This window comes from Anser cygnoides, chromosome Z, assembly GCF_040182565.1.
Source record: "Anser cygnoides isolate HZ-2024a breed goose chromosome Z, Taihu_goose_T2T_genome, whole genome shotgun sequence".
NCBI lineage: Eukaryota > Metazoa > Chordata > Aves > Anseriformes > Anatidae > Anser > Anser cygnoides.
In genome coordinates this window covers 61907500-61922815 of record NC_089912.1, presented here as the reverse complement: position 1 = coordinate 61922815, position 15316 = coordinate 61907500, and the positions used below count along the sequence as shown (strand labels likewise).

At 41.7% G+C, this 15316-nt stretch overlaps 1 protein-coding gene across 5 annotated transcripts in view; it reads right to left on the bottom strand.

Annotated features, from left to right (window-relative positions):
• Nucleotides 1-2655: 2655 nt before the first annotated feature.
• The window catches only part of MALT1 (MALT1 paracaspase), a 38581-nt gene continuing 25920 nt past the window's right edge, over nucleotides 2656-15316 (bottom strand). For 2 of the 5 annotated variants that reach the window (XM_048079728.2, XM_048079731.2), the window contains one exon: nucleotides 11837-13995. In XM_048079728.2, coding sequence (XP_047935685.1) covers nucleotides 13534-13995 — 462 coding nt within the window. In that variant the 3' untranslated portion in view covers nucleotides 11837-13533. Of the gene's footprint in view, nucleotides 10201-11836; nucleotides 13996-15316 lie in introns of those variants that run through there. The other 3 variants (XR_010827468.1, XM_048079729.2, XM_048079730.2) reach the window with 3 other exon arrangements.

The following is a 15316-nucleotide window of genomic DNA, read 5'->3' as shown; positions in this document are numbered from 1 at the left end:
GTCTTTAAGGAGCCGTCCTCAGCCTCTGCAGGCGCGCTGTCTGCGTTCAACAAGTGCGCACGCAGATTGGAGCCTTAGGCGTCAAGAAGCCCACATCTAGGAGTGAATAGCTAATGACAAAAATATTGCTGTCGGCTTCCTTCATGACAAAAAGTATCATTTGTTCCTTTTGAGCTACTGTGCTACATTTTCCATAAATAATCTTACCTGCAGTGTTCCTACATCAACCGAAGGAAAACCTGCCAGTCTCACGGGCAACAAACTGCATTAACGAACTGAAGTCCTGATCCTGAGCCCAACCGCACGGGCTGGCCAATGTCATGCAATTCGATCAGCGCCACTTTCAGAACAGGGTGGCTGCAATGGTCCCTGGGAGGGCAAAACACATGGATCCTACTAGCACATTAAAAGCAAAGAAAAGAGAGTTATATGACTCCTTTGTCCTGTTAGGAATCCATGTGTATCCTCATCCACCTAGGGACAATGTGAAATTTCAGGATCTGTTTGTAGAAAATCCTTCTGACATGAGAAAGGCTTTGAACTTGTTCTTTCATTTGTACCACACCTTCCTCCTCCTTCAAAGGCTCCGAGACAAACTTAACTTGCTTCATCAACAGGCGCCCAGGCTGAAGGCTCTTGAATTCCAAAGACAGACAGAGAATGGCCAGCATTAGAAATAGACCAGGTGAAGGGCATTGCTAATGAAGGGATTAGAGCTCAAATGGGGAGGTAGAGCACAAGCTTCCCAGGATCCCATCACCCTAGATGAGTCCTGCACCTCTGTGTTCAGGTTACACGTGTGCAAGAGTGCCTACGCCACGAGACAGACCCTTGTGGGCCTCCTGGATGCCATCTGCAGGGCCTGAGGTGGAAGAGGAAGAGATTTCCCTCAATGTCCCTGGCCAGCAAGAGCTGGTGCCAGGTCAGAACAACCTCTCCACAAAAGGGGATGAGCCTCACAGCCAAACGCATGGAGTCTCCTCTGGCATGTTGCACGGAGCAATGACTTTGAGCCTAACTGATGCTTCAGGGGGAGTATGAAGCCAAAAAGTAACTTGTTGAAATCATACTGAAAATTAAAAAGCCGAATAAAAAATTGCTATGAAAACACACAGACTGTGAGATGGTCTATTGAGCTCCTACCCCAAAGGTTCAACCATCTGTCAGGCTTGCAGCACTCACCCTCACAGTAAAACGGGGACAAAAACCACCTATGAGAGGCTTTGGAGGCGGGGGGCTGTCAGGGAGAGCACGGCCGGGGTCCGTGCTGGGGGTTCACCCAAGCCAGGTGCTGCCTGCGCCCACAGGCACTGACCCACAAGCCCCACAAGCAGTGGGCAGAAGCAGGGCTTTTGGCAGGGTTTGCTATGAACCTCTTGTCATGTTGGAAGAGAAAATAAACTCACCACCCTTCCCTTACCCTTTTGTCCACTAAAGATTAGTAGAAATTATTCTGCTAGCAAGTTATTGGCTTGTGATAATAATAGAAGGGTAAACAGCAAAACCTGATTTAAGCTCTGGTTAGGCTGTCGCACTGACAAGACAAGTGCAAATGCCTCGATATAATCTTTGCAAGCAGAGAAATTGGTTTGACCCATTTTGAAAGCCTCTGTCTGCCATCCTTTTATGGGAACAATACAAATAATTATACAGGCCTGGTATGCAAGAAATAGTTTGGTTTCAGATAAGGGAAAAATTTACATTTTGCACTACATGAATACAAATAATAATCCAGGTAGCAAAGAAAACTGCTCAGCATCATCACTCTGCTCACTACATTTTTTATTGCTTCTTTTCTTAGAGTTGTCCAAAAACATCCATCTTACATAATTAAAATAAATTCCAGCTTGTGATACATCAAAATTCTAATTATACCTTTTAAACCTTATTAATACCGTAGCTTGGACATCTTCAGATCTAGGAGGCAGATGGAGTTTAACAGGAAATATTACATCAACAGATGCCACTACCTAGTTGTCTTTGTTCAGTCTAGGAATAAATTGAAGGGTAAGGCATGGAAACATGTTTTCTTATAGGGCCACCATCTGCTAATTTGAGAAGCTGCTATCACTGATGACTCAGTATCATTTGTGTTTGTAAAAGTATTACTAATATAATTCTCAAGATAGCTATTATTATATATTAACTTTATCATAACAATTGATTAACACCAAGATGACTGCTGTAAGAAAGTATTGCAATAAGAAAAATGGATGGGTCTAAAAGTAAAATAACTTTGAGCAGAATTAATTGAGAAAGGGCACTTATTTCTCATGGGGATCTTCAGAAAACAAACTTTTTTTTTTCTTCCTTTTTTTTTTTTTCTATCGTATTCTGTTAGGAAAGGAAAATTTAGAACTTCCAGCCTGAGCTTCCAGGAGGGAACCCAAACACATATTTGATTTTGAGCTGGCAGACAGATAATGAAGTAGCTTTAAATCATCACCTTTGCTTTCCATTGCACTCTGTGTGCACCAAGTACATGCACCAGTCTTCCTGTCTTCAGGAATTCTGTTCAAAGAACAAAAGGAAAGAAAAAGAGATGCCCTGATAGGCTCAAGCTTTTTTATTTTTTTCCCCAAAAAACTTCTGAGTGGGGAATGTTACTAAAGCTGACAGTGCTCTGCAAAGTTTTGGCTTCAGTGAATCTGTCAAAGGGAGTCAAAGAAAGGGAGAAAGGGCTGACTGGAAAAAAACAAACAAACAAACAAACCCTCCAGTTCACCATATAATGCTTGTATTTGGGAAACCAAGCATTGAATTTATTTTCAGCTTTAAAACATCCATTTCAAAATAAACATTTGTTTTTTCTTGGCAAACTTGTTTGTGGCAACTTAAGCAGCCACCTCCTCAGACCTCTTCTTTGAAAGGATGATGGTTTATAGAAGTCTGTGCTGATTTCATGATGTACCTGGTAGAATTATTTCATTTCAGTACAGTGCAGAGTCTAAATAAGTGAATGTGTCATTTCCTTCTGATTTCCTTGCCAAGGGCGACAGGTGTGGCAGGACACGGCCCTGGCCTCACGTTGGGCAGGCGAGCTCCTGACAGGACTCTGCCCGCACCAGCAGCCGTGCGCATGTGTCTGCTCACCTGCTACAGAGCGCGGGGCTGCACCCGTTAACCAGCTGTGAATTCAGTCCAGTAAAAGATCGTATGCTTGCAGGGACGCAGCAGTATATGTTCTGTTAAAAGAGAGGGCCTGTTGCAACCGCACACAACAAAAGCAGCTCCTGCCTCAGCAACGTTACGCGGGCCACCCGGTCCCGGCACCCCAAGGCCCTGGCTGGCATTCTGAGACAGCACCGCATCCACAGACCTCTGCTCCATGGCACTTAGCAGAGCTGGAAAGAGAATTATTGCTTTCGGTGTACAATTAGAATATCAGAATAATTTCACAATTGAAATTATTCCCCTGTGAAGCAAATTATATTGCGTGATCCAAATCTGGGGACCAAAATCTGCTAGAACAGTTTTGCAGCACAGCAAAGCCAAGAGCGCTATCTTAAGGTAACATGTAGCAGTGTTTAATTTATCTACCACGCAAGGTATCTGCATCTATTTGCATTTTAAGTTGTAGGAATATTTAGATGTCAATTGCTCTTAAGAATAGTGGGATATTAAATTATACATTCCTATACATATACATATATACATATAATTTTGGAACCAGCAAAGTAACCAGTTTCAACTTCAGTAAAAGAGTCTGAATTTGTCTGATTTATTGGTATGGTTTAGGGAAGTGTTTTAATAGTAATAACTTTCTCACATGAGAGCTAAAATAAAAAGGCTGTATGCTAAGTAGATATTGCACTCTGCGATTTTTTTTTTTTTTCCCCAACCCAGAGAATGACTGGCTTCACAAACAGCTGCAAAGTTGAAGGGAAGCCAAAAAAGCAGAAATTCAGCTGAGAAACATCAGTCAAAAGCTAGAGGCCAAGTTTAGAAGACCACCAGGGAAAGAAAACTCACGGATCCAGACAAATCACATGGCTTAATTTACTGTAGATTTTCTGCTGCTAAAGATCTGAGCTGAATATACCAAAATCAGAAGCATCAAACACCTGATTATCTATTCTCTTTATGTGAGGCAATGTTATGGTTGAGGGAGGATCTAAGGAATAAGGTCCAAATGAGCTGCGACCCCTGCCAGCCACCCACGACCCAAAGGTTAGTGACTGTTCCTGCTTCAGCCGCGTGCTCCCCTTACACAGGGCTAAGGGACTGAAGGAAGACCACAAGCACAACAAACTTCTTCAGCCCAAGCTTACACAGCCAAGTCCCGTGGGAAAATTAGAGTTCTGAATCATGTTCACTGTCATTCGTTGTGAAAATAAACGGCAACACAGAGTTTAATAAACACTAAACATTAAACAAACTGGGAAGTTTTGTAACTATCCAATGGTTGCAGAGCAGTGTAGATAAAGAGCTTCTCCTCCAGACCAGCCCTAGAGCGGGGGGCTGTGCTGCCAACCATCCATGCTTACACCAGGACAGACGATGACGTACACGCTCCCAGGCAGGAATTTGAATGTAGTCCCTGCAGTGCGAGCCCAACGTGTTGGGTTCACAGAGTCTTGGCTGGAGAAATAATTTCAAAAGGAACTTGGAAACTCACAGGGTAACCAGATCCACTGGGGCTTCTCAAAAGGAACTGTGCTGGTTCTTGCTAAAACCAACGAATGCAGGCAGCAGTGACAGGCCTGAGTGCACAGGTTTGGGTTCTGTAAAAGGATATCGACTCCAAATCACTTTGGCTCATTGGGTACAACGGTTCATGACTCAATTAGCTCTGTGTACTTGAATGAGCACTTATTTCACTCATGTTCTTCTGTAATTTATGCAATTCTGCAGGCATTTTTCTCCCCCTGTGTTTGACAAAAGCTAGAGCCTTGCAAGCGTGTGAGTTACAGCACTTGTAATTTTTGTGCTTCTGATGTCCTGTAGCACACGACAGCATTTACAGAGGGGAACCCATTTACAGAGGGGAACCGCTGAGTACCTGTTTCCCCACCATTCCTGCAGGCCTCTTTTGGAGAGGCACAGTGCGGACACCTGCTGCAGCTCGCTGATAAGGCCTCTGCTTTTCAGCAGCGTTAGTAGCATTCATACCTTTAACATCATTCATTAGTTTTGATTCCTTCTGAGCAGTCTGTGTCAATAAGTAAAATTTGGTTTAAAATATTTGGGAGACTATAAAAAGGATTTATTTTCAACTCGCCAGTTCAACACAGATTTCTTGTGGTTTCAGTATTGCTCTGTCAGGACAAGCAGTGCCTCACAGAGAGCAGTAAATAACTTTGTAATTCAACCACTGTAGCATTTATTTATTTATTTATTGCCAGTTCCCTTGCCTGAAAATCTTTCAGTACAGCACTGTGGCAGTTTTTATTTTCCTTCAGGTATTTGACAAAGCCAACATTGCAGCTCTGCATTCCCGAACAGAAGGAATTCTCTTTACCTCACCTCTGCACAATAACGATTTTCCCCAGGAGGGGCACTATCGCACAACCTTTATGCAGGTTACTTGTATCACAGGAGTTCCTAAGTTTTTTTTTTTTTTTTTTTCCTCTAGAGAGTATCACTGACAAAAGCATTTGCAAGCAGCACTCTCAGCAGTATCACTGCCAAGACATTAACAGCGCGTGGTTGAATGTGGCCCAGATTCCACTTCAAAAATGTACCTGACTCCAGATGCATTGATCTGCTTTGTTAGGTGCATGACACATACCACACAGAGAGGAACACAAGTACACATGGGCATTTATTATGTGGTAGGACAACAGGAGGGACCAGGCTGCCATCAGCAAGTCCAGGAGCTGCGCTGGACCATGCACGCACCTGAACTGGGAACACTTGTTGCACAACCACAGTTCACAACCCAAGCTGTACATATCCATACCTACTTTTAAGGACTCTATAGAAGATCTGCCAGAAATCTTGAACTCCTTATACGACACCTTATCTCCCTGCAAGACTTTAGGTGAACGTAATCGTGTAAGAGCTTGTTTGGCTGACACTGGACATTAGGGCACATGGCAGACATACAAGAAATACTGATTCACATTTCCTAGATATGCTGGCAAAAAGACAATTTCATCTTCCTGTAAGTGTCAGAAACACACTGTGGCAACAATCACAAAAGAACAACATGCATTGTAACACTAAGTTGTACCACAGATGTACAGTGCAATGACCGCATTTTTAACACCCTCTCAGAGTATGGCAAAGATTATGCCACACTCACAGCAAAATCCAGTGCTACGGATTTAGAAACAGAGCAAGCAAATGGCCTGCTCCCGTACATCTCATCAGAGGAAAGTGTGTTTTAACACCAGAGGGGGATGCTGCATTACAACCAGAATCATGCCAGAGGACAGCATGACAGAAATTAGCAGGGGGGCTTCCACTGCAGTGTGCAGTCAGTCCTACCTCTGTTTTAAACCCACTCCACCTTTAACCAGCAAACTACCAATGTGATTGCAATGTAGTGTGCAAACAGATGCAGTACTGTACCTGCTAGGCCAGGTGAATGGCTTGGCATGAAGCGCAGCTATTTTCTGATTAAAATGAGTCCATTATTTCAATTACAACCAGAGCTGATAATCTAATGGATGCTCAAAATAAAATGATTTCTTCTTTGCAGCTGCAGTGTTGAAACAGTCTGCAGTGTATGCAGAGTCTGCATATCACTAAGGCATAAAGCAAAACCCACAAACCTTTGAGAATCAGCAAGTCAACATCTTATGGTTACTTTGCACTTCCTTGAAAGACAGCAATGGTTCTGAGAGGACAAAAAGCACAAAACATATTTGGTACTTTATATGACATTCTCAAAACAGTTCTTAAAAATTACTGGACCATTCCCCCGGTCAGTCCTGTGAGGCAGGTATTGTGGATACTGCTGGCATTAAACAGAAGGGAAGGGAAAGGAGAAAAGCAAAGACATTAAGATAGGAAATGAACAGAGAAGAATCCTGAGATCAGTTTAAATATCTATAGTGCTGAAAAATAGCATGTTTAGAGAGGAATTCACCTGAGCAGTGTTAGCCCCTTAGAGGTCAGGCATCTCTAGGCTGCCTGGTCATAATCAATAGGAGGCGCCTGCCTCTGCAGGAAAAGGCGTGCTGCCCTACAGCACACACCCAGTATGCATCTATTACAGGATGGCAGGACAGAATGCAAGAAAGTAGAGCTGCCTAACATTTAGGGAGGTGAAATAAGTCCTAACAATCAAGTTACATGACTAGAGAGCCTACAAACCATATCTGAGCTGTTTTAACCTCCGTCCTTCTGTATAGTGAAATCGCTTGCACAACAGGTTGAAGACTTTTCATTCTAATTTCAATTGACTCCAAAAAATGAAAGCAGAGTGCTGGCAAAATGGATTTCTATCTAAAAAAAAAAAGATGAGGAAGTCCTAGTCATTTCCTCCTGCACTTGCTGTAGCACTTTGAGTGATGAAAGTACGTGTGGAGGCTGGTTGATGTGGGAACACAAAGCCCACGTGAACCACGTGCTCCCGTTCATCGTGCATGCCAGCAGAAATGACGGGAGACAGCATTTCTAATTAGCTTTTAAACTAAGCCTGGTATGACTAAATTGCAGCAGTGGTACCTTAGAAATTTAGTAACTGCTTAATTTCCATAACATTAGGGTGTTCTTATTATTCCATTCCTAGATAATTGCAATTACTAAACTTAAAGATGAGCAAACTAAAAAAAAAAAAAGGAAAAAAAGACACCTCCAAACCCTCCTCCCACACCTGGTGCCCTAAAACCTCTCTCTAATTCATAGCAAACACCTTGGATGTCAAAAGGTAACATTCCATAAAGTGAATAGATCTTACTCTGAATTAAAATTCTGTGCAAGGAGGGAGTAATAATGAAAAGTATTATACTTACGGAAGTCAGGAACATACGTCAAGATGCACATAGCCCTAAGGATTAATGGATGACAGAGCTGCCAAAGCTTCTAATTAGCTGACACAGAATGGGGGAAAAGAGTCGATGCATGAACAAAAGCAACATCTACAGAGACAGAAAAACTGCCTTGAAAACTGCTGGTGAGGAGCTACACGGTGCAGATGGTCTTCTGCAGCCAATGAGACGATTTAAGGACACGCAAGGTAAAAAATTGTTTTACTGAGGTGGTAACTTGCAGAGCTTTATGTAGATATAGAAGGCAAATTCACTCATACCATTTCTGTGGAAGGTCAAGATAGTTCTCCATTTCAATATGAAGAGTGCCTTGATTAGACTACAAAAGGCAGTGGCTTCAGCAGTTCAAAAGGTGGCCCTGTTCAAACACCTCCTGCCAGTAAAGCAGTTGCCTTTTGAGAAAAATAACTGTGTCTCATCCCAGGCAAAGAGAACATGAAAAATTCCATTAGGTCAACACTCTATGTGATGTAAACTGAGGATAACATTTTACTCACTGCATTCAGCTATTTTCTTCCCACAGTCTCAACATCAGGTATGAAGTTAACTGGTTTCCCTGGGCTCTGGTGTCAAGTGGTGCAATCCAGGAACACCAGCTGACGACCTCTGCCACCAGAAGGCTTCAGGTCTCAGCTGTGCCAAAATGAGATCCCAGCATTACTTCAGTCAGTACTTCTGACCAGGGGCAACCTGAGTTCCAAAGGGTATTCTGCTCATCTGGTGCTGCCACGATGTAACCGCTGCTCTGACATTCTCACTGCATGCGATAAACGGGTAAAAGTACCCTAGGAGAGGTTTATGCAGAAGCGTAAAACCCTTCCTACTAAACCTATCAACCGCATCACAATTTCAGAGTGCTATTCAGAAACACTTTAGAAGAGAAATCTTCCATCCTACAGACCTCATACGAAGTGGAGAAAAGAGAAAACAGACTGACAGAGAAAGATGCTCGTACAGGACGGTACAAAATATCTTACTGCTTGTGCGGTGCGGATCTCCTCTGGCGATTTGCCACCACACAGCAACACACAAGAGGCTGCTTAACCAAGGGCAGCGGCAGCTGGTGCAGCGTCATGTCCCAGCTCTGCCTTCTGGGCTCACAGATGAGCACAGCCAGCATAGTAAGCAAAGGCCAAGGACGTGAAATTCAGAATGCCAAACCAAATGAATCTCAAGCCATCACTGTTGGAGAGCTCTTTATAAGCCTCTCATGTTCCCCTACTTCCATCACTTGCTAAAAACAGGATCACTCTCTGAAGTTCAGTGCTGCATTAACAATAACTTCTTACATTCATATTAGCCTCTCAGCGCAGAGTGGGTAGGGAACGGAAAAAGAGCATTGGCCTTTCTGAAGGTGTGAACTTCTCCTTTGCCAGACAAGCCTGAGCTTATTTAGACTACCTTCAAGCCTGTCTTCCAAACCTATTCAACTCTGGAAAAAAAGAAACCAACACCAGTATGTCACACAAAAATCTATAGATAAAGCAGCTGGCAAACTATCTCAGCCCAGCAGATAATTCAAGATAAAAATAAGTATTACCCTCACACAATCACCCTTCAGGAAAAAAAGCAAGGCAGTTAGCTCAGATAGGGCATCACAACCAGAGACAGCTTTAACAAATGCCTAGGTAGGTTTAGTAATCTATTTTAATCCTACTGACTTCACTGAGATTTAAATGTTGGCTCATTTATACATGCTTAACTTTTAAAGTGCTTTGCTGGATAGGGGCCAAAAGGAAACACATGCCTCTTACAGCTCGTCCGTAAGCAGTGGAATGTTTCACCCTTAACACCAACGACCAGAACAGTTAAAGCAGGTCCAAAAGGCAGCAATACATCGAGAAAATGTGTTTCCATCACCACTCCCTTCTGAAGTAGGGCTCAGACAATAAAGATCTTCCCCACAGACCCTACCTACTGTCGCAGGTCCTTTGTCAGACGACGTGCAGAGGTCTCCTCCCAACCTCTACAATCCCGTGACCTTCTCTTTACCACGTTCAAGCACAGTTACCTTTCAAGCATCTTAGGTATTGATCTCGAAAGGTTAATCAGTTCCTACTGTGGGTTGGCAAAGCCTGTACCATCAGGCCACGTACTAAACTTGGGACTACTCCACGTATAGGACAGCCCTGCAGTAGCAGGCAGCCCCCAGGAGGCCGGCTGCCCACCGCCAGCTTTAAGCCGTGCCCCGAGACAGCTCCTCAGGGCCGGCACTGCCGCTCCCGGGAGCCCGTCCCGTGTCACCAAGGTCGGAGCACACCTGCAAACGAGCACGAAAATACAGCCAGTGAGTTCTTTGCCTTCTAGACAGCTTTTAAGGTTTAAAAACGACTTTACCTACATTTCTCACGAAAATGGACAAAATACTGCTGAAACTAGTTGGGATGTCTCTGTGAGGTGATGGAAAAATATCACCTCGGCTTAGCCAGCAGGCAGGTTGAGATAGCAGAAGCTAGAAAGCATAGAAATATGCAAAAAAAATCCTCTACCACTAAGTGCATAGTTTGAGAAACATGTACAGGACCACGGTGCAGGTGTGCTCAACCTGAGTTGAAGCTCACAAATCAGATTTGCACTTCTTGTTAAGAAAAAGAAACTTTTTCTACAAAATGCATTTTTAATGGAGTTTTGTTGACTTTCTTTTGTTGTTTTTAAATTGGAAGAAGTAGGACAATACAGCATCTACATATGCACAGATACATCTTGTGGACAACAGCTTATTTCAAGAATAAGAAATAAAATAAGTTTTCATAGTAATTAGAAAATTGTGGCAACGTATCGACTAAATATTACAGTACTGGAACATTTCTCAAACTATACTTTCAATTTATAAGTCAATTACACAGGATAATTAACACAGGTACATCTCAATCCTCAATAAATAGGTCACTATTTAATACCCTCCAAAAGAGGCATCAGAAACTCAAGCTCATTTGCAGATTACCTCAAGCATGGCTGTCATTTTGGAAATAACTACATTAATTTCCACATACATATATCCACTTTTCAGTGCAAATTAATTTGAAGATCAGCAGATCTAGTTAACAACGCTGTCAGTACTCCAGACAGAGACGTGTTAGGAGCAAGCAGAGCCCTCCCTCAGCATCCAGCCAACACGCCAGAGGATCACACCAGAAGGCGCTGTTCTCAACTGAGGGTTTAAGCTGGTTTGTCCATCACATCAACGAGAACAAAATTTTCAACTTTGTTTTGCTACCTACTTAATTTTTCTAAAGTAAAGTATTACTTCATGATGAGGGTCCTAATTAAAGCAATACTGCTTATCAGTGTTATCAAGGCAGGACAGACTGCTGCCTGTATCTGAAACCTCTCTTTAACGATAATTACCTCACACCCTCATATTTTCGTGCTTTCAAAGTATGAAGTCTTTTAAAAACCTAAAAAAACCCCATCAAAACCTTTTAAAAAACAACAAAAAAAACTTTTAAAAACACCAATTTTCTCGCAGTCTTCCCCAAATACACATAGGCAGGTAACAGATTTCAAGGTATTCTAAAACAAAACATTAAAAAAAAAGTGTTGTTTTGATCAAACTATTCAACCTGAATAAGCAAAACAGTTCAGTAAGCAAAACTGTCCTTTCCTGGACACAGATCAAAAGAATCTGTGTTATCTAAAAAGGTAACAGCTAGTCCAGACTAGTTCCATCTGTTCTTTTTGGTCAATGAAGTAATAAAGCACCATATGGAAGTAGCTCATTTGCCTTTTAGTACAGGATCACCTGCCTTCTGAAGGTGCCTAAGCCTCTGCATTGCTTAGGAAAGTTATGGGCTTTAAACGCTAAAGGCCCTGGAAGCCTAGCTTGCTTTGGGCGTCTAGTCCATGGAGAGATTAACTCCACCTTTAAGCTCCAAAGCAAATGCATACATATAGAGGCTGCAGGGAAATAGGCAACATCTCGGGCCCTGACTCGAAGCCAGTGGCTCTCACCTTCTGCAGACTGCATTTGAAGTAGCTTTACACGTTTTATATGTTTGTGTATGCTGGAGTCGTAAACTTGGGTTTTCATAGGTACTGGTTAGACTTTTCCTTTAGCCTTTTTATTTGAAAGAATACGAATTCATTTGGCCCAGAAAATATTTGAGTAGTTCTTTGGTTGTTTGTTCTTTTAAAATCACCACAAGAAAAACAACGGCTGATATCCAGAAACACCATCCCTCTACTTCAGCCTGAAGAACTTCAAAGTTTTCACTCATCTCGCCCATTCACTTTCAGCCTTGAGCACATCTTACTGCAGGACTACCTATACAATACTTTGTTTATGATGAACAGGTACTTTTTTCCCCTCACATTTCCATTTAGTGTTCTTCCAGAACAGAAAAAGACCACCTTTCCAGTGACTAGCTCAGTAAAAATCTTGTGTGATATGAGACAAAAATTATCCTGAGAACAATCCACCACAGTAAGAATCTGATTTTGCTCCCTCTGATTATTTGTAAGCTAGTACTCTCTCTCTCAAAGCGATGTTAGTTTATTAGCTCAGTTCCTCTTCCCATCCTCACCTTTTGCTTTCCTCGCACATCTCAGCATCTGTCAGTTTCTGCCAAGCACTGGCAGAAACGTACATGCAAAATGCAGTAAATGCTGATTATTAGCTAGATCCAAAGGACAGGAATGTCAATGATTGATTCTAATACATACACGAGGAAAAGAAACTGGAGTCTTCAAGGAGACATTCTTAACACTGCATATTAAAACACCACATCTTCACTTCTGTAAAAGCTCCCCCTTTGTTCAGTTCATTTACTTCAGGTGTCACCTTATATACTCAACAGCAGGTTGTTACAATGTATTAACACATAAAACTTTATTCTAATGCAGTATGTAAAAAGAAATCCTTGGATACTAGATAACTGAAAGGTGGAAGAAAGAAAAATATTACTTATCATTTGGGGGGGCTAATGGATTTTTTAAAATCACATTAAATCATAGAGAACATGGAAATTCATTTTCCTGCTTAAGTCTGTCAACATTTTTCCCACTAACAGCTAGGCATGGGTTATTTCTTTTTTTTTTTTTTGTACAGGATGAGCAGATTCTCTCTAAAAAACAGAGGATTTATGAAGCATATATTTACAGCAAATCTTATAACTCCAGAAGGTACTGGAGGAGAAGCAGCTGGGAAGTTCCAAGGCTCTACTATCAAGAGAAACTCTGACATGATAACCAGGCTTATATGTATTCTGCATCTGAAATAGGAAGTTTCCTGCCAGAGATGCATGGTTGCCCATGTTCATTAGTTGCCTGACAGCCAGATCGTGAAATATGAAACTGAGTTTTTTTTTTTTTTTTTTTTTTTTTGCGCATGTATCAAGCTTCTAATGGTAGGACAAAAAACAAAAATCATGCCTTTTCATTCCTAAATCTATCAGTCCAGTTTTGTTTCCTTAGATCTGAGAAGTTTTCCCTGAGAGCAATATGAACCAACACACATCAAATCCTCATTCCCAATACCACCTCTAAACTCCCCAGTCCCTTTGGCTCAAATTCCCCAAAATCCAGAAGATGGATAGGCAGTGTGGAAAGTCTCCTATCCAAAGATGATACCTGGTCTAGTCTGAAGACATCACAGCTACTGTTGCTTAGAGAACCTGAGGCTGTCAGAAAGGAGGAATTCCAGTTCAACAGTATCGTCTGTAGTCTCTACTGGCACATTACTTTTTTGTGCAGGGGATGAGTAATTCTGTACTTCATGTCTTGAAGCTAATATTCTTGAAGTCCCATTGCAAGAACATGCCTCCGGTTGTCTAATGCTGTCTGAGCAAGTATGGTTTCCGTGGTAAATGCCTGGGCAGGAATTTGGTTGGCAGTGACTAGGGAAGTAGTATTTAGTTGCCACTGGACTTGATTCTACTTGATTGTGAAAAGGATTATTAGTCACACAACAGGTCTGGAGACAGTTATTTTTGAATCCATGATGGAGGCCTAATTTAGCAATAAGGGGCTTCCCAACGTTGACTTCCTTTCTTTCATCCATTGTATCTTCTATTCCTGGATATTCATAGTGCAAACAAACCGTGAAGATCAAGTGTTCCTACAAAACAGAACAGAGAGGGGGGGAAAAATTATACTTCTTTAAATATGCCAAATAGGAAACATTTCAAGAAGCATAATCTACTAATGGAGGAGACCAATCTATTTTAGGAGCTAAAGCCATATATTAGTCAAGACTTAACCACATTAGCTACATGCATGCTGCTTGAAAGGTGGAGGTTCTTGACTGATGTGTTAATATTCTTAAGAACTCTGTGGGATTACAAAAAAGGAATCTACTCATCATAAAGCTTTTCCTGCAAACTCTGCTTCCATCCATGGAAACTATCAGATATATTCAGAGGCCTCTTACTCTAATATACTTTTCTTAGTCTTTTTAAGACTATTTTCCCCATTTTCCTCTTTGACCCACATGAAAGACACTAGCTGCTTCTATTACACACATCATTCTCATAGTTCTTTGGACTAATCACCATATTATGAAGTAGTCATACTTCATGCTAATTCAAGGTTCGGTTTCCCTCTACTGCTTCAAATTCCACTTAAAATTTAGGTAAACCAGATCAGATGTCCCTGTACATGACATGCAAACAGGATTTCTCAATGATAACCAGGATTATACATATTCTGCATCTGAAATAAGAAGTTTCCTGCCAGAGATGCATGCTTGCCCGCGCTCATTTGTTGCCTGATGGCAACTAATCTGGATGCCCAAGATATGCTGCAGGCCAGAAAGTTTTATTTTCTGTTGTTGCAGGGAAACACGACAACAAGAAACCTCCCGTTGCCCACTCCCCCGAACATTTTAGAGAACAGAGTAAAATTAAACTCTGTCCCCTTTACTGGCTGAGGATACCTCAGAACTTTACTGAAGACCTCCTCATCTGCTTAATACTTGCTCACCTGATAGTCTTTATTTCTAGAAGCATTTTTATTACAACACCTGCCAAAAGCATTTAAGAAAAGATACCTAGCCATGTCCAGATGAGATGTTCATAACACAAAGATATAAAAGATAAACTTAACAGTGCCACAGTATGCTGAAGTGAGAACCTTTCAAAAACCTCATCCAAGAACACAACTTGGAATGGAAATAAGTAACGTTTTTATCTCCTTCTAATAACTGTAAGATGAAGCTCTGTTTCAGGTCACACTCTTACTGTACTACAAGGCATAGGAACATTTCCACAACGTGCACAAGGTGATGTTCACAGAAATAATCATCTTGTCAAAGCTCAGTACAAGCCTAGAAAATACAAAGTGCCTTGCACAATGGCATCGGGATTGCATATGCATTGATTCTCTGGCTTTTATTTTACAGCTAAAGAACTAGTCACTAAGTGTTGCTGTTAGTCATTTTC